The sequence below is a fragment of the Kryptolebias marmoratus genome, linkage group LG14 (assembly GCF_001649575.2).
Source record: "Kryptolebias marmoratus isolate JLee-2015 linkage group LG14, ASM164957v2, whole genome shotgun sequence".
NCBI lineage: Eukaryota > Metazoa > Chordata > Actinopteri > Cyprinodontiformes > Rivulidae > Kryptolebias > Kryptolebias marmoratus.
The window spans coordinates 22,865,721-22,892,272 of record NC_051443.1 but is presented as its reverse complement, the minus strand read 5'-3'; the positions used below and the strand labels follow the sequence as shown (position 1 = coordinate 22,892,272).

Below are 26,552 nucleotides of genomic sequence, written 5' to 3'. Positions count from 1 at the left end.
CATCAAAATTAAACGAAATAAACATTTGAAATATATGAGTTTGTATGTAATGTATGAATATAATATACAAGTTTCACTTTTTAAATGGAATTACTGAAATCAATCTACTTTTTCATGATATTCTAATTTTATGACCAGCACCTGTATGTCATGCTGAGAGATGTTATCCCACTAATGAATGTGATAAAAAAATAAAAATACAAAGCATCAGACGCTCTGCTTTGAGACACAGATGTCTTCATCTAGAAGGAATACTTTTCTTTTACAATGCACAACTTTTCTAGCATCTTGCTCAATTCCATCTAATAACAAAGCCTGCATCACATGGCAAATAAAACAAAACATTGGAGAGAGACGATAATTACTAATTCAGCTCGGCTGAGTTTGTTTATAAATGTAATAAAGTAGATTGCTGTGGTGAAGGGCTCGAGCCATTTACTGCTAGTACAACTTGTTCCAATTAAAAAAATAAAATGATTAGAATTTAAAAACATGAATAAACAGCTGTGGAAAAAAGGCTTAGTCCCAACATTCGAATAAAAGTAGAATCCTTGCAGAATGCATATGCAGCTATTACCACACCTAATTTCAGCTCAGTATTTGTGACGCTGACTGATTTACACCTATCTACGCGTTTCCTAAGGTCGACTTCCTGAGGCAGACATCTTGAATTGGGTTTTCTATTTCTTTTCTGACTTTTCAAACACAGAGACGCCGGTAATTACACAATTATCTGCCAAAAAATACCAGTCACAATAAATCAATGCTAAAACAGAAAAATCTAAGATGAACTTTAGCTTCAGTTCAACACCACAGCATCTATTTGTTACACAAACACAGGTCAGGTTATCCCAAGAGGCATTACTTCTCATGCACAAACACTATTCAAATGTCCAGTCAGCACAGATGACTCATGGATTAGTTTTAAGAGAATAAATCTCATCTGGCTCAAATAAAATTGTTGTAACTTTAAATAAAATAAAAGAAACAGCTGCGAGCTTGCATGTAAAACCCTTCTGTCTGGTACTTTCCTCTTGTTTCTATGCGACTGTCAATGTTTTTGGTCATTTGGACAAAGAAAACTTCAGGTTGATGAGGATGAAATTACCATGGGATACTTCAGTCTTTCGCCATAGAGGTTGACAAAAACATAGCTTTGTCCTTTAAAAATTAGCTTTGTGTGCAAAATGATATTAATGATCACCAAACGAGCCTACAAAACAAAACTGTTGGTATGAAAGTAAGTTTGTGGAGCTCCTCAGTCAATGATCGTGACTCACAATAACACAAAGGCAGAAAGAAAAAAAGGTTAACAATTCAGCAAACGTACTTTAAAGAAAACAGAGAAATGAGTTTGTTGTTTTACTCCAAATGAAAGCAATTTGTGAGAGTGATGTTTCTGAAAATTTGGGAACCACTGCTCAGCCTCCGGCTTTTCACCGTATTTTCTGCTCCAGTTCATTGTCTGATTTGTAGCAGTGCAAACAAGTGGTATTACACAAACCTTCAAATTCACACAACGCCTTCAATTAGGTGAACATGTTCATAGGTCACAGATTCTTTTTGTCATTTTTGATACTGTTAAGGGTCAATATTCCTTGAGGGAGAATTTACCTTAAAGAAACAGCAAGTCTGCAGAGGGTTAAGGAGCTGCAGAACTAAATGCCCTGAGGCAATGTTTGTCTACGATTTAAAGTTGAACATTAAATTTTCAGAGCTTCTCTTAGTGTCACCTTTATCTTGTAAATCACTCTGTAAATCTCAGTTTAAATCACCAACTGCAAAATTATGTTTAGATGCTAGAATCTTGAAAAGTTCCTACATTTTGTAATATAAAAAGCTTAAATATTTTGTTAATGAGAAGTAAAATAAAATCACTGTGTTTTAACAACTTAATTAAGAATTTGGGTTCAATAGGTGGATGTAAAATGAGATTGAGTTTCAGTAAAATACTTTCAAAACCACTTCCATTCAATCAGTAGGTCTATAATGATGTTCAACCAAGTGTCTTCAGTTTCAAATGTATATGCTGTTTTAATCTAGCTGCTCCTGAACTGTGGAGAAAAAACTAACTCTGGCAGGTTGAGCTAAACGGCTACTTTTACCCCCTGAAGAAATGGCACACTGCTTATAAGCCAGTGCTGGAAAATGTCAGCACTCAAACCAAAAAAAAAGGAAAAGTTGGAGTTTAAAGGGTTTCCGTGACCCTAGGAGTCGGATTACGTCATAAAAAGGTTAGACAACCTTCACCAAGACCCATTCCCTTATTGTCAATCCCATTAGTGTTCAGCTGCACCATCCCAGCTGTTCAAACCAGCGTGTATCTCTAATGAGCACCATTAACAGTATTACCTGCATCCGGCGAACACTAAGGTCACAGGTCAACAGTGGACCTGAAGCTGAGATTAAATTACCCCAGAGGGAGGCATGGGGGTGCCGTCTACGCTTTAGCCACCGCCCACTTCTTTAGTCAGGCCACAAACAAAGATTTCAGAATTTAAGGTGGACCGGGGATTATTTAACACGTTGTTTGGTTCACATGTTGCCTCTGATCTCAGTGTGGAGCTCAGACGAAGCGCTAAGAGTCGCAAGCCTGTGGAGTGATCAAGATGGGAAGAAACTGATGTGATGGGGGCATTTTACTTTACTTCTCTAAGATTTGCCATTTGTCTAGCAGAATGGTACCCATTAAAAGTGACTGACAGCTGTAGGTTTCCTTGTATAGTTAACTGAACAAAATCAGACGGCAACTGAGAATCGTACAAAGTGCAAATCAAAGGTGAAGAGATGCACATTTAATCCATATTACTCAATAATCTTAAAAACATGCTACATGACAGCGTGATGACAACAGAAAGGAATGACACCCCTATGTGCCATTAGGAGCCACTTACAAAACAGTTTTGCAGTTATTGTACGAGTTTATCCTTTATGATTAAATCTGTTTTGAGGAGAGCTCTTTTTCAACAAGTCTACAGTAGTCCATCTGCCGAGCATTAAACTGAAGCAAGAAAGCATTAGCATCCTGTCAGAGAAAAGAAATATGCTGCTAAATTGCTAAATATGCCTCGTCAGCAGATTTCCATTGAAGGAAACTGATTCAAAACATGTTGTTGGTGTAATTCAACTGAAGAAATACAGCTAAAACGCCAAATATGCTCTGTTAGTATATTTGCACTGAAAAATTAAGCTAAGAGCTAATATATTAAATATGGTTTGTTATGCTTTACATACTAATTTTTCTTCAGTGAATATATGCCATATAGCCACTGAAGAAATATGCTAACTAATAAATGTTTTGACTCTGTACAATTAGCAGTGAAGGTCAAACAAGTGTAAAGTGGTAACTGGCAGAAATGCAAATCTAAATAAATGCTACAGTTCAATTACTTGCACTGAAAGAGAACATTATTTTAACACTTTAGCTTTTAATTAGCTGTATTCTGACTGCTAGGATGCTACCTAATGTTTAAGTCTGTGTGGATTTTTATTAACAAATGTCTTTAAACAAACAAACAAAAAAAACATGTTTTTAGGCAATGAAAGTGATTTCATTCTGTTCTTTTTTGAAGTATTCAAGCATCAGCGTTTTATTTCAAATTGGTTCTTGCTTCTTGCTGTCATCAGCCAATATTTCTGGAAGAAACTGGACAAAAAGAGAAGAAAAAAACTAAAATATAAAAGGACTCAATTATTGTGAGTGGAAGCAGCAGGCTCTGTGTGGGGTCCAGAGCCCCGTGGAGAACTGAGCAGCTTCAGGAGAGCTCTGTGGACTCAACCAGCTGTGATTCACTCAGAACACAGGTACTATAATATCTCGCTCGCAGAATTCCAAATATAACAAGCGCACAGAGAAACAAAAGCACAGCAACACGTGCGTAGCTGCCTGAGTAATCCCAAAGGCATTCCCAATAACCTCTAACAAAAGCACAGCAGAACACAGAGAAGGCTTCAGGAAGCACAGCTCACTCTTGTCTCTCAGACACAGCCCGAGGCGTTGAACTCTGAGTTCATACTTTAAGTGTCTGCAAACACCGACGCTCATTAAGCTTCCCTTTACAACCTCGAGGTGAAGATAAATAAATTGTGAAAACGCAATAAAAAAACATTATTCCGCTACATAAATGGGGGGCACTTTCATACAGCAGGAGCAACCTCACCTGTCAAGAAAAAAAAAAAAAGGTTAAACCTCCACCCAGCTGACTAGTTACCTTACTGCATGCTTGATATGCAGGACAGAGATAAGTTTATGAGGTTGTTAACAATGAACGTTGTTGTAATTCTACCTGATCAGTTCGACTGGTTTTAAACATCCTGGTTCTTTCTGTTCGAACTCAAAGGACAGAATTTACAAGCTCCAATGTCAGCAATCGTAATTGAAAACCATTTTGCGACTCAAACACTAATAGTCACTTTTCTAATTCGATATTAATTTAACAAACACAATAAAAAAAGAACTTAGATCCTAAAAAGGCCTAAGCAAAAAAAACAAAAAAAACAACTCTTTTCAGCAAATGCTGACTGTGTTGGCGTTCCTCGCTTTCACACCATGAAGGACACATTTCAACCAACCAGTCACGATTAAGCTTTCTTCAAGTAGACGCTCAAGTTAAGTTCTAGGTTTTTAAAGAACCCAATCAACTGGCTCCTGCTTAACAAAAACTGAGCCTTGAAAACATTGTTCAATATCAGTCGGACGTTTAAAATATTATCTGGTCTGTTCCTGTTCAACTTATGTCTACTGGAATTACATAAGACTGGTTTCATTCCAGGAAATTGCGACCTGGAATCCTGGAATTCCATCAGGAGTATTTGCTGAGTCATTCACACCAGTGAGCAACGTCTGAACAATCTTACCCTTCACGTGTTACAGACAGGAATAAACCCCGATGACCCGTTAAAGAGTCGGTACAGAGCTGTTGAAGTAGACTTCTGTGTTATAGGTGTGACTAATTAACAGCTAACCTGTTGTAGACAGATCTTTGAATGACCTCAGGTTGGACCAGAGTGATGGGCTGATGACTAGTCCCACCGAGGCAAAGACTAAAGGGGATTACAATCACAAAAGTTTAACAGCGCTGTCGTCGCTTTCACATCACACAGGCATTACAGTCGGAATATTACAATATTCCTGTTGGAATTCTCCCAGATTACATTAGAAATGCTACAGCTAGCTGCTGCTGATATTTGTGCTTGCAATTAACTGAAGAATTCTTGTGTAACGCAACACTGATGGCAAGTTAGAGGTTGACCAAAGAGTGTTAGCATGAACCATGATGAAATCTTGTAAACTGGAATTCTTTTCTGATATCGGCCCTACTCAGACTAGCCGTTAACTCATCAATCCAGTCAGCAATAAATGCAATTTCTCCTAATTGTTTTTTATTCAGCCATCCGAAGATCGGAACCATCTCTTTAAAAGGCAAGTAACTTCTACTTGTTTAGTCAATAAAATGCCTTAATCTAAAGTATGAACAACTGACACAAAGGAAACCAGCAGCAAATATTTGGCATTTTCGCTTGTAATATGACTCAAATCTATCCGTATTATAATTGTTGATACTGTTGTACAATTAGACTGGAAGGTGCGCTCTACATGTGAAACTTCATTTGCGGCTTCATTAACAGTTATGAAGCCAGGCTTCAACAAGAAGACCGTGACTCTGTTCGAGACAAAAATTAACAGGAGCACAAACCCAGGGACATTTCTGTCTGGATGTTGTTATCATTATTATTATTATATGAAAGCAACAAATGTGACTCAGGTCACAGCATTTCAACTACTTATAACACCTATGATCATATCTGAGGACACAGAAGCTAAATGTTTAACAGGGATGAATATTCAGGGACAAAACTCATTTTGAAAACCATCAATCACATCTATTGATGAGGGGGGGGGGCTGTGTTCAGAGCAAATAATGTAATTGCTCTGCTTCACCTCTTCTTCGTTTGGCTAAGCCATTAAAGCCGCCAGTATTAAAAAGCACAAACACACGCACTCTGACCTTTTCCTTATCATAAATCACACCCTACTGTTCTGCTGCCAGGATTTTGTTTAACCCAATTTGTCACTGCGGACACCACTTCCACCCTCGCTGCAGATTTACTCTGAAGGACCGGGAGCACAATTAGTGGGCGGATCAAAGGATGCCATCCAGTCCTCCCTTGAGCCTTGTAATCATGGAAATCAGAGGCTTCTGAGCCTGATAGGTTGAGGCTACTGTTGGTTACTGAGCAAAAGAGAGGAAGAAAAGACTCGGGACTAGCGCCGTGACTAAGATTTACGATCTTCGATTACTGTATCCTTGTTTTTGGTTTAGAATGTAATCTACAAATTCAACGTAGAAACCCACTTGGCGTGTTCATTCTGTCAGAGGCGCAAAGATAAATCAAGATTCAATTACTTAAGTATCAAACAATCACTTTGAGAAGTGGAGTCAGGGATTTTTTTTTGAACCGATCACCTTCTGATCAGGTTAACGTGAAAGAGCTTTGAACCTCTTAGCAGGAAGGTAACAGATGAGGAGTAAAAAGAGACATCTGTCACGTGCGGACTGTGAGGCAGACAGACACATGAAACATATATTCACACATTGCTATGACAGAAACAGGTCACCGAAGGTGTGCCAAGAATATCAGACAAACACGCTGGCCTCCGTGTGATAGCCCCGATTTGACCGTCTCAAGCATGACAGCAGGAATAACTAAAATCACCGTCTTCACGCTGGCAACTTTAAAACCAATCTCCATGGCAAATACGCGGACTTTCTGGAAAGTTCAGCGATGGAAACCCAGGGGCGTTTATAGAACAAACCTCACGGCGAATAAAAGCACGATTAAACATTTACCACAGCGCACTTTTACTCCACTGCTGTGGTCGTGCAAACTTCCCATGACACCAAATGCTTCCTCGTAATGCTTTGGCAAAGACAAATAAAGCTGAAGTGAAGGGGAAGCGTCAAAGAATCAGAGCCATCTACGAGCCAAATAGCTGTTGTGCTGCACAAGTTAAAAAATGTCAAATTGTTTGTTTTTCACAGACCGTGATGGGATGATGGTGCATTAGCATAACTGGCTCGAGCATATTTAATAAAAGCACAAATAAAGCTAAATGATATGTTTGAAGTAACATTTGGACATCTTTCTCAGATGCCTCAATTTCTCAACATCAACATCTGACTTATTGTCTTTATTTTCAATGGAATGTATGTTTGCAAATACCTGAATTCTGTTTAATTTTTAATTATCAGATTTTTTGGGGGGGAAATAGTCACACTGATACACCTCAGTGCAGATTATTCAACTGTGTCTTTGTAAATTAGTTACTGCCTCTTTTTTTTTTTAAATCTCCCTCTCCTCACTTCCACATCAGTGTAAATGTTCAATTAGGACCCCTGGAGCACGATCCGATCGCTTAAGTTAAATTCCAGGAAGACGGAGCAAATCAATGAGAACTATCCGGTGCACGTGGAAGAATATAAATTATATGTCTAAAAATCTGCTGCTGCAAACTCCAAATGGATCAGCTTGAGCCTGGAGGTTTTCACACACTAAAAGCTGCTGGGTTAAAGCTGCTTGGGTCACAGATCGGGTTGGTTGGAGTCAAAAAGTTTGACCCAGCATTTGGGTCGCAGATGAGTCAAAGTCGGACATTTTAAGGAGTACGTGACCAAATCAGACCAGACTGGACCTCTGCTTTAGGATGTAATAAATAGAAGTTAGCTGATTAAATCAACTTTTAAGATGCTTAACCTGGTTGACTTTATTAATAACTTTAGTTTGTACTTTACACAGACTTTGCTTTCCTAAAAGAACATTAACTGGTTCTAGCTAGTCAACCCTGACAGCAGGTAGTTATCTGTTATGCTGAGTTGTAATGTTTAAAAGAAAGGTCATGTGACACTATGATTGTGTGCAGGATTAGGCAGGACTTAAAGCCCCACATTTGTAGGAAAACAGATCCTAAAGATGAGAAATGGCTATTGTTGGTCTATTAGTATAGTATGTTTTATAATATGGAGGTAAAACTACCCAGATGTGACCCAGGGCTGGGTTACAAATGAGATTGCTTTAAACCCAGCAGTTTTCAGTGTGCAGGGACCAACAGAGGTGATGTGTCCCTTCGTCTCGTGTGATCAGGCTGTGCAAAAACCATGCCTCGCCTCGAAATCACACATCCTGCCTCTGTGAAAGCACTGCACAGGTATGCAAAAGCCAAAAATGTGGGTTTGTTGACAGAGGCAGCTTTGGATGATTGAGGGAGATGTTAGAGGACAGAGACCTGCTGGTGCAAATCAAACACATCATCACCATCATCATCATCGTGTTTCTCTTAAGTTTCCACAGAGGCAAGCTCACCTGTGACATCTGGGGTCTGAAGTTGATCTCCTTCAGATCCACTGATCCCGGGGAGAGGTTGTGCAACATTTGGCACAGAAGCACCCCGTCCCTCAGAGCCTGAGCCAAGTCGAACACGGCCGAGGAGGGCCACACGACCCGGTGGTTCGGGGGCAGGACCTTGCAGTCTATCAACCACCGCCCGCACTGCCTCCACTCCTCCATCTCTGCTCCGGAGTGACTCTCCTCCTAATCCCGACAAAAAATATAAAAATAAAACTGCCCCAGGGAGGGGGGGGGGTCCTGGAAACTGCTTCACGGCCGACACCGAGCTGCGTCTACCACGGTGGGTTTCCTCTCGGCTCCGGATGTCCTAATGGTGTAATTTTACAAACTTTGCGTAGTAAACAGTACCCAGGTTCATGGCAGCGATTCGGAGAACACCCACTTTCAGGAGGCGGCTACAGAAATTTTCTTCTCTTCATGATTCTCAAAAAGTTTTTGTCGGCAGATCAAAAAAAAAAAAAAAAAAAAAAAAACAGCACCGAGTCAACACAAAGCGGTGATTTAAGACCTGAACAAAGCCCGGACCCGCTTACCGCATTTGCATTTCACGTTTCGTCACTGAAAAACACCAACTTCCATGATTTACTGAGGCAAATACAAGAGAAAAGGGAGCAGGAGCAGGAGCGGGCTCGGAACGACGCCTGGAGGATTCCCCCCTCGTTCCCAAAGACAGGCAGCGGAAACCCGTCCAAAAAGGAGCCCGAGCTCGCATGTATCCCGTTAAATGTAAAAGTTACTCTGGCTCCAAACAGCGTGGAGTTAAAAAACAAACAAACGCCGAGCTCCTCTGAGATGCCTCTTCCGTTCGCCGTCCTCGCCGTTTCGCGTTTCTCTCCGCGGCTCCTTTCTGCACGTTCTGCGGTTTCTCTCCCCCCTCCAACTCCCGCCGGGGCCGCTTCAAACGTTGACCCGTCCCCTCCGCAGATTCGGTCCCGACTCCGGAGGTGACGCCTATCCCTCAGTGCCGTTCACCTCCTGCAAAGTTCCGACCTGGACAGCCTGTCCTCACTTTGCTAAAGTGGCTTCCACACTCCAGAAGAGGAAAAAAAAAAAAAAATTCAGGGAGTTTCGGGTGTTTTGGGAAAGTGTGTGGTGGCGCCCTCTAACGGATGAAGCGGGAACTGCATGCGCCCATTGAGGATTTCCAAGTTCAGCTCGGTGATTTTTTTATTTATTTATTTATTTACTTTTTGGTTAGACTTAGGCCGGCAGTCTTCAAATAAAATTCAACAAGGTCTGCCTAAATATTTGATTGTCTTAAGCAAAGGTCCAGAACATATTTAAATTTTTAATTTTAGTGATAGCTATGCAAGTGTTCTTCACTCACTATATTGTCTTTTCAGGCCTGTACCTTTCTGTGAGTCAGAAGCTTTTTTTAGACAGAAAGAAAACCTGGACCAGATGTGGTAATTATGGCAAATGCTAGAAAAGCAGTGCTGCTTAAAATGAATTATCGTAAATTGCAGAAAAGCTGTGTCATATGAAGTGTTTTGCCAAAGTTCTATTGATCTGCATTATTCTTTTTTTCATGTTTTTGCAAAGTTAGTCAACATTGTGAGACGTACCACAGCCAATAGTCTTAGGATACTATTCTGGATCAATATGCACTTCTTGGTGTATAATTTGCATGTTTTATTTCACAGCTGCGCAGCGAGATTCAGGAAAAAAGTTTTGAGCAGGCTAGTAGCATTGAAGAGTCCTTAATAACAGAGCAGGAGCTCCTCTGTGTAAAAGTGCAGGCTAAAAAACATGAGTCATGGTATGAAATGCTTCAGAGGGAATTCTAATGACTTTTGAATTATACAAAAACCCCAAAACAAACATGTAGCTGGTTTATTGAAAAAGTCCAAGCAGTGGTTTACATCTCCTGGGTCGGAGAATGGTTGTAGAGAAAAGGTCCTAACATTTAAGACGCTGGATGTCAGCAGAAAAAAAAGGCTATAAATCTGTCTTGAAGATGTGTTTTAACACATCTCATTGTGTCATAGCAAGATGGTTAACGAAAAAAAAAAAACTGTCTGTGAACTTCCTCATGCATCACGCGAAGATAAGAGATAAGATAAGAGTTGCATGGATGAGTGCCCTTTGCACAGTGAAACGTGTGATGTACAAACAGTCTTTGAGCGTGATCAGGAAGCCATGAGACCACTTAACCTTTAAGGATTTTCCCCAGCCTAAATTATGGATGTATAAGTCTTACGGCATTGCTCATGAGGAAACGGAGCTGGTGAAACAGCGTCACTTGAAGAGACAGTGATTACAGTAATTTCCAATGAATTTTGTGGTTTTCAGCGCCGCCAGACTGTGGTTTGACTGCAATTCTGACAATATATCAGAATGCATAGCTTGTTGGAAAAGTAAATAACTTTTCTATATCTTCTCTGGTCAGCTGAAGGTTATAATATTTCAAGCAAACGCTACTGGGACACGCTTGTTGGACGTTTTCCTCCCGATCGTCAAATAGAAAAAGAGACGAAGAAAAAAAAAAATCATTTCATAAAACAAGTGTGCGTGTAAATAACATCTGTTAACTAATCCTCTGGTAGCTTGAAGGGACCAGTTAGAGAATCCGTTGTGGGGCTGGTGGTGGAAACGTTGCTGATTCAGTGACATTAAGCGTACAATCCCTCCTGTGTACGGGCGAGTGTGACTCGACTCTGAAAAACGTCCTGCTCAGCAAAACCTCTCCATCCATAAGTAATGGGCCTCAAATAAATGAACAGGCATCATAAAGTCTGCAACAAATTGAGCATATTCAAATAAAATAAAAAAAAAAAAGGTTCTCACTTCCCAGAGAAACACTATCAGCTAATTTTCTGAGGACTCTTGGTGTACAGTGAATATTAGCATACTTTGTGTCATTTTAGCCTATTTATCTTATATGAAAATGTTCATTCAGAAGATGGGTTCTATGACTTTTGCAACTTTTATACTTTACAAAATACTTTGCTGTAATCACTTCTTTCGAACCACAGCTGGATTTGCTGCTTCAGCCTGCTTGCTCTATTTTTGTCCTTTCGTGCTACTTCTAGTTTATGGCTACTGTTCTATTAATTTTAGCTTTTATTAAGCCTTTTGCTACTTTTAGCTACTTTTGACTTGTAGGTAGTGTTTGGCTCCTTTTGTTTCTAACTACACTCAGCCTTCACTATGAATTTTCACAGAAAATACAATTTCTTTAGTTTTCAAGTAAGACTTTTGATGGAGAGTGAACATTAGCATAAATTGATCACCGTGCATGTGAAGTTCATGCAACATATTTTGATTCAAAGCCAGATGAAAACGCATTAATTGAGTTTATATTTATTTTCTATCCGCTGTGGACAAAGTGTTAAAACGAAAAGCAGACACCCATTAATCAAAGCCGTCAGTGTTGTCTGTGATGTGTTTGCAGAGTTGCGTGTGTGGGCTTTTTTTTTTTTTTTTTGTTACCAGCATTCCCGCACTGAATGATGGCCAGAAGTGGGAGAAATGATTAGTTGTCATTAGAGTTGTGGCATTGATCAATCATGGCCCGAGGCTGCTGAGGACCACAGGATGGCATGTTCCATGTGGCACAATGGGAATGCATCAGGCTGCAGCGTGCACAGTGCAAGGACTGGAAGAAGACAGGGCTGGAAGAAAATATAAATAAAAATAATAACTGATGAATGATATGGTATACAATTTGGGCATGTTTACTTAGCTTGGTTTGTTTATGGCGTTTTTCTTCTGTCCAAATTGTGACAGAACTAGTTTATTTAATCAAACGAGTGTAAAGTAGAATATATATTCTCATTATTTAAATTCAAGCTGGATACAGTTGTATAAAAAGGTATATAAAATAAATGCATTATATGTCAAGTCAAATTGCTGTTTATTTCCAAACCTCTAAATAAACATAAAACCTATCAAGGTCTTCAGGATGGTCCTTTATTGCCACCTCCTGCCTGACTGCTAACCTGCAGATGGTTTGTGTTTTTGTTTTTTTTTTTCAGTCCACAGTAGTTCTCATAAAAACCTTCCTCGTGCGACGATGCGCCGCTCCTCGTGCGTGCACGCTGAGATCAAATGGAGCAGAAGCCACTGAAGGCACCAGCTGTTCGAAACGGACGGGCAGCGCTGGCCTGGTGCCACGTCCTGCAGAGCTGCTGGCAGGCCTGCTGGAAGCAGAGTTAATGGTTTAAGGCAGGGCGGATCTTTATTCTCTCAGACTGGAGCTGCTCACACACACACAAAAAGAGCAAACACCATTCAGGAAACGTGTATTTCTTTTCTTTTCCCTTTCAGTCATTTTGCCCATTATTACTTTTATTTTCTTCCATCTAAATTATTAAATAAAGTTGACATTTCTCCAGGTATTAACAAACAGGCATCTAACTTAAATGTCCCCCAACTCACATTACTTACTCACACAATTCGAAATGAACAAATCTAACTGTATTTGTCTTGTCTAAAAATAAGAACAATCCAAACATCACAAATTCCAGAGGATTACCGTGAAGCAGGTTTAAAACATGACACAATAAAAACCAAACATGAATTTTGGGCTCTATAAAGTAAAACCAGTAATGTTTCCACTGAATAAAAACAATAAAGTTTATTTTTTAACACAGTGTACATATACAAGTAAAAAAATAAGAACGTTAAAGAACATATTCTGGTTTCAAAACAAGAATAAATACAACAATAAGGTGATCAGGAGTCACTGTCTTCTGTACTGTAATCAGTGGAGGAGTCTGAAGAGCTGCTGCTGCTGCTGGGCTGGAAGGCACTTTGGTTGCTCTTCTCTGGATAAAGTGGAGCAAAAAGAAGCAGCAAATGATGAAGACATCCCAACTTCTTAGGATGATTCATGTAAATGTTACCCAAACGGTTTGCACTTACTTTGGAATTTCTTGAATCTCTTGTAGAGGCACGACCTGACGTACTGCTGGAGCTTCCGCAGAGTAAACGGCTTCAGTACCTGAAAGTCAATCTCGATCTCATCCAGGTCGGCGCCGCACATGGCGGGCTCTCGGTCCTGAATGATCTGCACCACGCGACCCAACTTCAGGCTGGGCAAGCGGTTAATGTCGAGGCTCAGCTGGTGCTTCTCTTCGAAGGACATCGGCAAAGATTCCTCGTCTGAGTCCCAGCCTTTACTCCCTTCCCACAACAGCCTGAAGCGAGGACAAAACGGTTAGAGGTATACAAACAAACAAACAAACAAAACAAACAAACATATCCTACCTTGTGCTGAAGCTGGAAGTCATTTTACTTTCCCTGCTGCACTCCGTCTTGTCCTTTTCTTTCCTCGTCTTTGCTTCACTCACAGGGGGCTCAGAGAGGACAGCAAGCTGGTTGTGAGCAGTTTTAAGCTAGTTGTATTAAAAAACAGGCCAGTAAATGCAAGGTATTCAAATAAAACAATTCTGAACAAATTAAAAGCACCAAGAAATTGTAAAACCTATAGGATGAAAGAAACTCGGGAAAAGGATAAAGACTTAACATTCTTTGCCCGCCGCCTTCATTAAAATCCTTATGAATCATGAGATATTTTGCTAACAAACACACTGGGTTAACTTCAGGGGTTGATGCTGTTGATGCACAACGTGAAGCGCTAAACGTGTGTGTTGATGATAATGATCAACTTCTACCACACCAAATATTAGCTCAATATCTATAAAACTGTCAGGGTTATAGCCATTTTTAATAGGCTTGACTCCAAAAGTTAATAAGTTGCAGATTTACACCTAATGATTACTTTCTGTAAGTTTCATTAAAATCTGTCTAGTGTTTTTTCGGGATTTATTGCTAACAGAAAGAAACAGCCGACTCCGATAGTTAATGGGACAGTTTTAAATACAGATGTCACAGGATCAGTTAGTGCTCAGAGTATGTGTTGAGAATGACTCTCAGCTACTAGCACACCAAAATTTAGCTCCATATCTGTAAAATCCACTGAGCTATAGCCATTTTTGTGTTTGCTAAGGTCACTTAGCTGCGGGGGCCATGTTGAATAGGGTTGACTCTAAAAGTTTAGGAGTTGACGATGTACAATCAGTGGTTACTTCCTGAGAATTTCTTTAAAATCCATTCACAGACATTTTGGTGACTGTTTTTAAACGCATACAGGTTTTAGAAAGTAAGAAATTATTTTAAACCGTTTTCACACATGAATGCAGGAGATGTTCAGAAGGCCATTAGGTCTGGACTTTTTTCCACAAGCACTCCAGAACAAGAGATTGCAGATGAGAATATTCTTTGCAAGTAAAAAGCAACATACAGGCTCGCAGAAAAGAGCGGAAAGCAGCAACTTTTATCAGCGCAGCTGCAACAAAAACTCTGGGAGATTTGCAGCTGCAGTCACACGTCTCTCTCACTGATCTTCCAGACATTTAATGTAAGAAAATGCTGGCAAAAAAAATATATATATGGATCAGCGCTACAAAAACATGCATTCTCACATCCAACCTGCCTGGAATATCTCTAGAACATTTGAGGACTGCAGTGCATATGTGAAAACAGCTTAGAAGAGCATCCACAAGGGAAGGAAAGGCTCACATTCAATGCAACGTAAACACTGATTAGTAGACATCTGTGCAGGAACCCACCTGTTCTTGCACGTCTGCTGATTCTGATTTGTCCAAACTGGAGGAACTGTTTCCACTCAGCCCACAGAAAGCAGCACTTTCAGCAGACATGGCGTTATCTGGCGAGGTTATCTCCACGTGCTCATCCGGCATCTTTGCAAACCTCTGCTCGAACACCCCCTGGGACGCAATTAGAAAAAATAAAATAAACACAACGAAGCCCCCCCAAAAAGCTCCTTGCTTTTAATATGCAATAATCCACAACCCACCTGAAGTTTTCTGGCCATAGCAACAACACTGTGATGTGACGGGTTGTATTTGTAGCAATTGGAAAAAATTAGTCGAACATCTGCAGCAAACTGCTGAGCGTCCTGGTATTCTCCTTCATCAATCTTCTTCTGCGGGGTTAAAACAGAAAGGACTTAGCTATACTTAGACCTTCTGCTTACATTTGTAAAAAAATATGCAGTAAAAACACAAATATAGGCTGTAGACGTAAATATACTTTAACAGTGCTGAGATCCATTGGGTATTTGATGATGTCATGGTAGTCGTGCAGCCCCAGACCTTCAGCGTCCACAGGCAGGTAGAACGGCCAGGCGAAGGCCGAGTGCTTCTTTGAGAGCATTTCCTTCAAGATTTCGTTGCAGTACTTCAGCTGGTCGCTCAGGCTCCCTGCTTCAGTTTGCTGCCTCAGATCCTTCTCTTCATTGTCCTTCTTTGTAGGGTTTATGGTTTGCTCTTCACTTTCACGCCTTTTCTTCTTTTCTAATAAAGCAACAGAACTTGCTATAAACGTTCAAATACATCAGATTGCAAAATGGGCTTTACTTTTCTAAGCTACAACTTTATTTGTGTGTCTCCAAAGAGGAGCAGGTAAAAGAAACAGACCCACAAATACAGCGATCTTTGGATCAACAAACAGTGATCAAGTCTTAACAAATAATTCTATAGTGCATGATTTAAAAAATCAAAATCATATTAAAAAGAATGAATAAAGAAAAAACAACATCCAACCAATTACTTGCCTCCCTCCTTATATTTGGATTTGTAAATGAAAAAGCTGTCGGGCTAAAGGAACATCTGTATCTATTGGTCCTAAGAAGAACTAACATCAGTCTGGAGCCAGAGGGAAAGAACAGAATTTTTACAAAACTATAATTACTTAACACAATAAAAAAGAATCCCTAAACCAATGAATACATAAAACTAAAGAAAAGATCCAGCCAATAACTTCATCCCAGTATTTGCAGGGTGCCTCCGACCTGAAGGTTTGTTAGATGATCACAGACATTCGTTCTTTACCTGCAGTGCTGCTTCGTCTGCGTTTCCTCTTGCCTGCGTGAGGAAAACTCTCCTCCTCCTTCTGAGGCATCTGAGCAACTTTCTGCAGGAAGATCTTCTCCAAGGCGAGGGCCATCAGCACAATGTCATCCGTGGGCTGCAGGCCGAGATGAAGACGAATCCGGAAACAAAACCGGAGCGACAAGCATCAACCAGCTTTCAACATTACGACTGTTTCTGCTGATCACTGTTTATTTATTTTCATATTTTACCAGAAGAATAGAATTGATGCAGCTCACCTTGTTGTATATGTAGCAGTTGGTGAACATGGTGTTGAAGTCCTGCATGCATTCACTCGCGCTCCAGTAGTAGTTGTTCTCCAGCCGTTTTTTGATGGTGCCCAGGTCCATGGGGGATGTTATTATTTTATGATAATCCTGAGACAGAAGAATCAGTTTTAAATCATTCTGTCTTTCCAAGTCTGACCGAGGTAGAGAAGCTGATCGGTGCCAAGCTGCCAGCATCTTCATTTACTGTTTATTTCAGTTTAGAAATGTGCGACAAATTAATGTGATCCTAAAACACGATACAGAATAAATTGACCTTTGGTATGCAGTAAGATTAAGCAAAAAGGACTTGAATAATCAGCCGTAATGGTCAGCTGTACTTGGAAATGAAAACCAAAACCTAAGTCAAAGTGTACTATCTGCGGCTGCATGCAATTGTTTTTCCAAAATCAACTGGGTTAGATAATTAAATGTTTGGCTTTTTATTTGATTGCCTGTTTTGTTTTTCTTGGCCAATTAGTCTTTATAGTGATCATAAAGTCATTGTTGTGAAAGCACAAAGTTAAAAAATATCAACAACTATTATAATATATCACTGCTGATATGAAAGAGCCAAAATGGTAAAATAAAAAAAACACACAAAACTGGTTTCAAGTTATGCTGCAGACTCAGTAAAAGTGAATTAAATTTATTCACTAAAACATCAACACTTTTATTCAACAGGAGTCTTATTAAGAAAAAGCTTCTGTACGAAAGTTCAATTTGACCTAATTAGAATCTCATTTTCTGCTTTGATGCCGCTCAAGACAAAATCTTCATTACTTATTAAATCAAAATTTCAATCTGAAACTACATGAAGTTGTATGAAGATTATTCATTGATTTAAAGAACTTTTTATCCCTTATGAATGGTGTTAGTTGTCTGTGTTGGTTAACAATCAGCTGAAAAGTAACACTCCCATCCATCTTCTGCCATTTATCCGTAGTCAGCAACTCCATCCTACCATCACTTATAAAAAAGACTCACAGATAGTCGAACTCCTTCACTTGAGGCAGACACTCACCCCCCGACTCAGAGGGAGCATTCCACCTTTCTTTCCAGTTTTGCATTTTTACTTGAAAGAGTAAAAATGAGAAGCTTTGCCCAAAGGCAGGAGATACAGTTCATAGAGCAACCTTGCCCAGAAGAAAGAAGAATAACGCTAGAAGAGTAATTTCTACACTCACTGTGATGTTCGAATGTTGCGTGAAAAGGAATCAGGAGTCAAAAAGATACAAAAAAAAAAAGGGTTAGGAAGATTAGACAACAATTATGGAGTAAAAGAATGACAAATAGAAAATGTACACACATTTTTACTTAATTGAAAGAGTAAAAAAATAAAAGCTTTTCCTAAAGGCAGCAGATGCAATACATAGACAGATGTACAGAATGAATGAAAGAACAAATGCCTAAAGTGCACATTGAATTATTTATGTACAACACAAGTCACACAAGTTTGTACACACCAACACTATTGAGTGAGGAAATGCTGTCAGCTTTTAACTGCTACTGTAGAGATATTTACACACATCTGTACAGAAGAACCCTTAGAAAAAAAGGAGGGGAAAAAAAACACATTTTGTAAGCTATGTGCACCAAATATTCAGAACATTTTAGGTGAAGTGGGTAATTATCTCAACAGTTTTTGGTAAAATCATCACGCCTTGGTACAACCTTTATGAATGCAAGTGTTCACTTCAAGATTTGTTTTTTGTTACATTTGACTCACAAGTTGGATTATCCATTTCCAGTGTCAGTCACGTGATATTTAAAAAGCAGAACCTTTAATTTCAGAGGTCTTACTCTGAATGTCTCTATTGCTTGTTGGTTTGCTTGTTATATAAATGACTTCAGATAAACCCTTTTCTGTCAATCAGCTGATCAATAAAGTGCTAAATACTCACTGTTAATCCAAGAGTGACCGCATCAACAGGCCGGTAAAAAGGCCACGCAAACTGGTGCCGCCACAGCGCGTTGATCACAACCTTCTGCATGAACTGCAGCTGGTTGGTCCTCCGGCCCGGCTTGGTGGGATCGGTCACCTCAGGAGGAGGGGGATTCACAAGCTGTGGAGGGTCTGCTTGCGCATCTCCTGACATGATGGCGGAAGAAAAAACACGTCGGCTCACGTGTAAGTCACGTAGCGCACGCCCTTCAGCTCAGTAAAGATTCTCAGGGACCTCCAGCCCACTTCACACATAGTTTTCATACCACACAATGGTCACCTGTTGAAAGAAATAACACATTAAACATTGAGGATAATTCAGCTCTCATCACCTAAAATAACAAAACCTAGTAGATCTATGCCTAGCTTAAATTCTGGGTTCACTCATTTTAACTGTGTGCTAAAATTTTTAAAAACAGAAAAGCAGCTGGACTTTCATGTAATATTTCATAGTAGCCTTGACCTGTGTTTTTTCAGCTTCCTGGAGGACTTTGAAAGTATAAGTTAACATGCTATTTCCCTAATTTTCAGTCTAGTTTTTAGTAAGTTATACATTTACACTGAACATCTTTCTTATGCAATTTACTGTAAATCATACCTTGTGTTTAAGAGACTTTTTTAAGCCTGGATGATTCACTGATAATAGACTTAACAAAACAAACAGACTTGTAACGAAAATGCTGAAGTAATGAAAAAAAAAGTCATATTGTGGTAAAATACCACAAGACAGCTAATAATTTAAACCACTCCTTGCTCCCAACAAGTGATGCGTTCAAGCTAGTTAGCTTAGCTGATTTTAAGCATCGCTAAACAAGTTAACATCGTTCATTATTAATTTGCCATAATTCGGTTTGAAACTGTCAACTTGGGTTTTTGTTACAAGACTTGTCTTCACTTTGAGGAAATGTCCGGGTAAGCTCGAACAATGAATATTGTTCGCCAGCTGAATTTACATATCAGAGAGCAAAACCAACGTCTCGGATGCGACGTGGGGGACAAAAAAGTAACGGTTAAAAGTGAAAACACGGAAGTTTTTATTACCAACTCGTTTTCTTATGAGGGCGTGTTGACGTGAGAGTTCAGACGCTGCTGTTTTGTTTTGTTTTTTCCTTCAGAAGAGTTCGTACCGAAGCTCTCAGAAAATCAGAAAAACAAATTAAGATGAAAACTAAATGAGCAGCGTCACCACTGAAAAATAGATACCTTCTTCGCTGACCTGTTGCTGGGCGTGGGTGGACGGAAGAAACGTCGCAATAGCGCCACCTGTTGCTCTGGAAGATAAATGGCATGATCCAGATTGTTTATAAGAATTAGTTTGTCATTTTATATGGAAATTTTGAGTTATTCTAACTTCAGACACCTAAAGAATACCTGGTGATATTATTTATTCTTGTTTTATCCGTTGTACATAAGACTCGTGATAATTTGGAAATGATAGCAATGCATAGAACAAACACCAGATCAAAAATTATTTCTTTATTGCCTTTGACAATTGACCCTCACCAGCCCCCGTTACTTCTGAGTGGAACGCGCATGCGCAGAACCTCCGCACACCACATTCCCCGCTTCTGCTGGCAGGGCTTCCCACCTTCAGGCAGACATCCACAAGTGAAACGCTTGATTTTTATCGTTTTTCTAGACCCTGTTTCGCTAATATACGCCCTTTTTCTGTGTCCATCTTTTATAAGGAGTAATAATTCGGTCGCGATTCTGCATAAATCCCTGTGAGTATCCGCGTATAACCGAATTTTCATTGTTTGAATGGAGGGCCCCTTCGTGGCTGCTTGTCAACAGCATCAGCGCTGCATGATAATTAAGGCTACCGTTGACTTCTCCATAAAACCAGGGCAATAAAGTGTAACTAATATCTTTTGTCTGGGCTATACAACCTCAAATATTGTAACAAACATGTAGTTGTAGATAGAAAACGAATATAATATCTCCTTCGGCGCGGAACTTCTTAGCGCACCGTTTCCCGTGTGTCGCTCTTTGTTTGGGGTTATTATTTACACATATATTTAATCTATGCCAACACGGGTTAATGTTAATGCCTTCATATCCTATTCAGAACATTCCAAGAAGGCTGCAAAAGGTGTTTGTAGTCAGTCGTTTGTCATAATAAGAACAATTTAATGGTAGCTAACTCAAGCTACCTGCGCTAGCTAAATTTGTAGCTAAACGGCAAAGCTACCGTACAGGTATTTTAAGTGTTTTGCAACAGAAAACAACTATACCGCTTTCCGATTAGCTAAATTCTAGCATATGCTTGGAAGCGTAGTGCCATTTTATGATTCTGAATTGAGTAAAGTCTGTTCACACGTTTATACAGGTGGTTTACATTAAATAAAGCTGTGCTAACAAATCAAACCTTACAGAAAATCTGTGTTGGTCGTCTTCAGTGACGCCACCATGTTTGTAATCTTAGTTACAATAATTTAAAACTTTTACAGATATTTTTTTAACTCAGTATTTCTTTTTCTAATCCAAACAGTTCCCTGTTAACGTTGTGTTAACTGTGTAAATACTTATTTTCTTATTCTTTTCATTCCTGTATCAGGTTAGAGTGCAATAGATGCTGATTTCCTCACCATGGCAACAGAGGACAAGAAACCAGAGACTGATACTAAACCTCCAGTTGTTCCATCAGCCTCGGCCAGCCAAAGCAAGGTTGGAGACAATATTTTTAGGTTTCCTGTATTCTCTCATTATGTCATTTATGGACTATTTTACCCTCAAGTTTCTGTTTAATACATAGTTAATATCTATTATTTTTGTTACTCCTTCACAAGCTTATAACATTTTCCGACAATATGTTTATTTATCCATCCAGCATTATGTTGTCTTTGTTCACAGTCTGCGCCTGCGAAGCCAAACTACAGCTTGAAGTTCACATTAGCGGGACACACTAAAGCCGTGTCCTCTGTCAAGTTCAGCCCGAGTGGAGAATGGCTCGCCAGCTCGTGTGAGTTTCTCATTTTTACTCATAGCTCCAATAAACTACAGACTTCCTGAAGTAAATGAGCTCTGTCAGCGCTTAACTCACCTGTTTCATTCCTTAATAATACTCATTTGGTTTTCTCAGTTGACTTTTTCAACAAGTATTTACTTCAGCTCAGGAGAAATCTAATACTAATGTTTGCATTACAGTACTGCAGGAATAACATGTTATTTATTGCGTATGACTGAAAAGCTAAGCATCCTATTGTAGTGGCTAAAAGTTGTTTGTTGTTACTTTCAATCAAAATCATTTAACTGCTTCGTGGTTAGATGAAATATTGATTGCATATTTTGGATGTTGATTCCAGATTCGTTTCCTGCAAATAAATGTGATACAATTTAAAAACGAACACATTACTTATGGCTACACTATATTTTCCCAAGAACAATTGAACTTGGAGTGTTGCGTAAAAATGTTTTCCTTCTGTGGTTACCAAACTACATTATTCCTGTCACAGCTGCTGATAAACTCATCAAAATCTGGGGAGCCTATGATGGCAAGTTTGAGAAAACCATATCCGGACATAAACTCGTGAGTAGAACAGAGTTTCGTCTTTTTTGTAAAAAGTGTTGAACTCATATGGAGTAGCTGCAGTGATCCCAGGAAGTAAAACTGAAAAAAAAAATAATTCTTTTTTTTCTGGAAAATACACAACCAATTCTGTAGTTTGCTCTTGTTCTTAAAGCTTTTAGCTGATGTTATTATTTTATACCTGCAGGGAATATCTGACGTGGCCTGGTCATCTGACTCCAACCTCCTGGTGTCCGCCTCTGATGACAAAACCCTGAAGATCTGGGACGTCAACTCGGTAAAAAATATCTAAAGACTGAGCTGCAGCTGAAACCTGAATGTCTCTGGATTCAGTGGCTTCTGTTAAACTATTAACTCGGTGTGAAGCTAAACTCATCCTCAAGCCTGCTTGTAGCTCCGGGCTGGAAGCTTTAGACCAAGACTCCAATTATCAAACTACTGTTCTTGGAGTACTTCTCAAAAATTGATCAATGTCATGTCTGTAGTTTGTGCAGAAGCTTGAATCAAAGCTCGTCCCTCTCTGAGCTGACGCTTGTTTGAATGCAGGGGAAGTGCCTGAAAACTCTGAAAGGTCACAGCAACTATGTCTTCTGCTGCAACTTCAACCCCCAGTCCAATCTGATCGTGTCGGGATCGGTGAGCGCGCAGCATTTAGGAACTACAGTAACGCGGATCTGAGAGAGTCGGAGCCAAACAATAAGCCAGTTTTTTTGTTTCCCCGCACCTAGTTCGACGAGAGCGTAAGGATATGGGACGTGAAGACTGGGAAATGTTTGAAAACGTTGCCGGCTCATTCTGATCCCGTCTCTGCTGTAAGTTTCCGAAACATGAGGGAAATCTCCGAGGCCTGACAGGAACACGTGAACACCCAACTATACGTTTCATGTTGCAGGTCCATTTCAACAGAGACGGCTCCCTGATTGTGTCCAGTAGCTACGACGGCCTCTGGTGAGCAAATTAGAGTAATCACGCGTCAAGGTTGTGAGTCTCTACACTGATCATTCTGTTTGTGTCGTGTGTGACTGTTGAAGAATTAATGACCTGTTCCAGTTTTTATGCTTTCTGTTCCTTCTGCTGACAAACAACAACACGTCCCGGTTAAATTCTAATCTTGTGATTTCACAGTCGAATCTGGGACACGGCATCCGGGCAGTGTTTAAAGACTCTCATCGGTGAGCTTCACTGAGTTTATTAGGACTAAAAAGGAAACCTTTTGATTTGCAACATTAAAAGTGCACGACAGGTTAATGATTTATTTTCTCTCGTCGGCGTTTATTTTGCTCCTGTTCTTGTGTTTACATCAGACGATGACAACCCTCCCGTGTCGTTCGTGAAGTTTTCTCCCAACGGGAAGTACATCCTGGCTGCTACTCTGGATAAGTGAGTCTGTTTCTAATGTTGTTCATGGTTGTTACCAGCAGAGGGCAGCACAGCACCACAACTAACGCCTCTGTGCTTTTATTTTGCCGTCTTACATCTTCACTGTTTGGGTTTTCAGCACGCTGAAGCTGTGGGACTACAGCAAAGGCAAGGTAAGCTCCTGCAGTCGATCTGATAAGTTGGAAAGACTTTTCTCATCTTTCAGTCCTTTTGTTTTTGCGTGCAATAAATTGGGTATCCATGCTCAAACCTTTGGCCATTTTGAATGATTTCGATCACACATGGCCAGCAGTTGCTCTCAGACCGTATCTTAAAATGAAAACAAAACAACCTGGAATAAATTAGTTTAAACTAGTATCTTGGTAATAGATTCAGAGGCAAGTTCAAAAGTTTTTACTATCCCTTTAACAGGTTAGTAAAGGCAGTGTTTGTGCAGACAGGACCAGACGAAGGATAAACATGTCTAAAAAGAAGCAAACAAAATAACAAAATGATGGATTTGTTTTAACAGAAGTGTCAGTTTACAGGCAGAGGATTTTATGGGCTAAGAGGGAACTGTTGCATTTTGAGCACGCGTGCCAACTACACTACAGAAATGTCATCACTGGAAAAAGTAGCCCTGAAAGAATATTTTATTTCGAAGCCAGTCAGTCGGCCATGAATCGGCAAGGAAAGTTTGCTTTCCTTAAACAAGGTAAAAAAATACAAATCAAAGTTGCGCGTTTCTGTTTTGCTGCCTCTGCCTCGCCTTCTGATCTGAAACATCTGAGCAGACTCGGGTGTTTCAGACACCAGGAAGCCCAGGGAGCTGGAGGCCCTTTGGAGGGGGAAGAAAATGGACAAATAAGTCGAGAGATTCAAGAAGAAAAAAAAGGCTTTTTGGAGCTGTCACTTTTCCTAAAGGCTTGTATTTTCCATCACTTGTTGTGCAGCAGTGGTGTGTGATGCTGCAACATCTGGGATCTGATACCGTCTGAATACACAACCAGTGGCATCAATATTAATCCGATACGTCTTAATATAAGGGCAGCCATTTTTTATCATCACTACACTGAAGCTGGGTATTTTCACTGTTAGTTCATTTGTTTTATCTTTTGCATTTTAAAACCCAGGATGAATTTAAAGCAATGTTGAAAATTAGATGAGTACGAAGTGGAGAATATTGATCCAATACTGATGTTAGTATCAGTATTAATATCTGGATTGATCCAAACACCTGTTTTAATGAAATCCCTTTTAATTTTAATCTGATCTTAAACCAGTTAATACAAAACATTTGCCGCAGGTAACATCTGAGTGGAATTTGACTTCTTTCTTTCTCTTTTTTCAGTGCTTGAAGACGTACACTGGCCATAAAAACGAGAAATACTGCATATTCGCTAATTTCTCTGTCACCGGAGGGAAGGTAAGAGCGTCTCGTGTGTGTAATTGTTTTCAGTTCGGGACTAAACGGAAGCCGGATCCGACGCTAACGGCTGCTCTCTTGCAGTGGATCGTGTCGGGCTCGGAGGACAATATGGTTTATATCTGGAACCTGCAGACGAAGGAGATCGTGCAGAAACTCCAGGGCCACACAGGTACGGCCAACTTGTTCGAAGTGCAGCGTTTTCTGTAAACCAACGTTTTGGTGTAAGATCTCCTCCTTGTTTCCGTTCAGACGTCGTCATCTCGACCGCCTGCCACCCAACAGAGAACATCATCGCATCCGCAGCTTTAGAAAACGACAAAACCATCAAGCTATGGAAAAGCGACTGCTAAACGCCCCCCACCCTTTTTTTAAATATTTTTCGGGGCAAATTCATACTTTTTTTTTTTTTTTTTTTTCTTCCTTTCTACATTGTGTTGTAAGATAAGAGGACCCTTTTGTAAAGGAGCTCCTGATGGATGCAGGAAGCTTTTGAGTTCATTAAATTCTGCAAGGAAAACCCAAACGGACACGTCAACGACTCTGCAGCGGACACGATCGTCTCACCACACCCTGAGCACGAGCCAGATTCTGTCTCATTAGAAAAAAACCAAGTGACTTATTTTACAGGATTGTTCTGGTGTTTCAGTATTTTTCCACGTCACATTTGCTTCTCTGCAGCATAACAGCTCTTGTACAATAAATGTAATGGCTACTGGTCTTTCGTGTTTTCTTTTGGCTTTTAATTTGTCTAATAAACTGTAAAGTACCGTCTAAGTAACAGTCACGTCAGAAAACCCAAGATTTCATTTCTACTTACCCAGATGGTACCAAACTTCAGTGTGAAACAAGAATTTGAATCCTGCAGTGATTTTCAAATTGCTTCAAAGACAAAAAGTTAAATTAGTAAATACACATGTGAATGGAAAAAAAAACGATTTTCTACCCTTGTTTTGGGGCGTTTTAACAACAGCAACCTAACGTTCCTGTGCTGTAGTATTTGTACATATTCCGCTGACATGTAATGCTTTTTTTCAAGGCTTGATTAGCTCCTAGCCGTGCCCACGAAGCCAGCAGCATCTGTTGTCTGTAGTTAACCTGGTTTTTGTGGAGTACTTGTTTTTTTTTGCATTGGACAGCTATAACCTGCGAATAAATAAACTCAGTTTTGTATGTTTCACGCTGTTTAGGTTGTTTTTATTCCCTGCAGCTGAAGGGGAGAAAGGAACGTTTGACCGAAGCAGTAACGACTCGATTTCTCAACATACCATTAAACAAAAAAATACTCAAATTTCTAAACGTACTTTTTGCATTTCTGGTTTTGAAAAAGACCTGGTGTCATATTAATGCCAAAGTTACTTTTGTTCGTATTGCAGCGTTGCGCGGGTCATATGGACGAGTCAAACCAGCTCTGATATGTCGAAAGTTTAGCATTATTATTATAATTTAGCATTATATTCAGACTAATCAGTTTGGGATTCTGTCTGCTTTGTGAGGGCCAAATTTAAAAAATAAAATGGCCACTTGTTGAATAGGACTACTCTAAGCCTTAAATTTTTCTGGAGTGGATTTTCTTTGTTTTTAGCATCACACACAATCAAATGTCATCACTTCAAAGTTGTTCTTTATTAACATTTTTTTTTTTTTTCTGTCCATGATAGAACATCAGAACAACCCACAAAGAACAGGAGGACAAAAAATTTCATCTTAAAAACAAAGAAAA

At 39.7% G+C, this 26,552-nt stretch overlaps 3 protein-coding genes across 17 annotated transcripts in view; 1 reads left to right on the top strand and 2 right to left on the bottom strand.

Annotated features, from left to right (window-relative positions):
* The window catches only part of vav2 (vav 2 guanine nucleotide exchange factor), a 187,840-nt gene extending 178,947 nt beyond the window's left edge, over positions 1-8,893 (bottom strand). For 11 of the 14 annotated variants that reach the window (XM_017425527.3, XM_017425529.3, XM_017425532.3 and 8 more), the window contains exon 1: positions 8,362-8,893. In XM_017425527.3, the coding sequence (XP_017281016.1) occupies positions 8,362-8,565 (204 nt within the window). In that variant the 5' untranslated portion in view covers positions 8,566-8,893. The remainder of the gene's footprint in view (positions 1-8,361) is intronic. The other 3 variants (XM_017425521.3, XM_017425525.3, XM_017425526.3) reach the window with 2 other exon arrangements.
* Positions 8,894-12,964: 4,071 nt separating this feature from the next.
* On the bottom strand, positions 12,965-19,777 carry LOC108241386 (bromodomain-containing protein 3). 2 transcript variants are annotated; one of them, XM_025007877.2, is made up of 10 exons: positions 19,719-19,777; positions 18,475-18,795; positions 16,544-16,681; positions 16,266-16,401; positions 15,466-15,728; positions 15,230-15,358; positions 14,982-15,140; positions 13,618-13,745; positions 13,273-13,547; positions 12,965-13,175 (listed from the first exon to the last, which is right to left on the bottom strand). In XM_025007877.2, the coding sequence occupies exons 2-10, from the start codon at positions 18,667-18,669 to the stop codon at positions 13,084-13,086; spliced, it is 1,515 nt and encodes a 504-aa protein (XP_024863645.1). In that variant the 5' UTR covers positions 18,670-18,795; positions 19,719-19,777; the 3' UTR covers positions 12,965-13,083. The 2 variants fall into 2 exon arrangements, with proteins under 2 accessions (XP_024863645.1, XP_017280975.1); XM_017425486.3 differs by lacking the exon at positions 19,719-19,777 and adding an exon at positions 19,557-19,710.
* A 275-nt stretch (positions 19,778-20,052) lies between these two features.
* On the top strand, positions 20,053-26,009 carry wdr5 (WD repeat domain 5). Its single transcript, XM_017425479.3, has 14 exons — positions 20,053-20,239; positions 21,073-21,182; positions 21,369-21,477; positions 21,971-22,044; positions 22,232-22,321; positions 22,591-22,680; positions 22,773-22,856; positions 22,937-22,992; positions 23,170-23,216; positions 23,349-23,424; positions 23,543-23,576; positions 24,755-24,829; positions 24,914-25,001; positions 25,082-26,009. The coding sequence occupies exons 2-14, from the start codon at positions 21,105-21,107 to the stop codon at positions 25,180-25,182; spliced, it is 1,002 nt and encodes a 333-aa protein (XP_017280968.1). The 5' UTR covers positions 20,053-20,239; positions 21,073-21,104; the 3' UTR covers positions 25,183-26,009.
* The last annotated feature ends 543 nt before the right edge of the window (positions 26,010-26,552 follow it).

Coding starts and splice junctions, on each gene's coding strand:
- wdr5 (XM_017425479.3), top strand. CDS start 21,105: ATGGCAACAGAGGACAAGAAACCAGAGACTGATACTAAACCTCCAGTT. Junction 23,577..24,754: donor GGGACTACAGCAAAGGCAAG/GTAAGCTCCTGC, acceptor CTCTTTTTTCAG/TGCTTGAAGACGTACACTGG. Junction 25,002..25,081: donor GAAACTCCAGGGCCACACAG/GTACGGCCAACT, acceptor GTTTCCGTTCAG/ACGTCGTCATCTCGACCGCC.
- LOC108241386 (XM_025007877.2), bottom strand. CDS start 18,669: ATGTCAGGAGATGCGCAAGCAGACCCTCCACAGCTTGTGAATCCCCCT. Junction 16,402..16,543: donor ACTGCTACATATACAACAAG/GTGAGCTGCATC, acceptor CTCGGCCTGCAG/CCCACGGATGACATTGTGCT. Junction 13,746..14,981: donor CAGCAGACGTGCAAGAACAG/GTGGGTTCCTGC, acceptor TAATACAACTAG/CTTAAAACTGCTCACAACCA.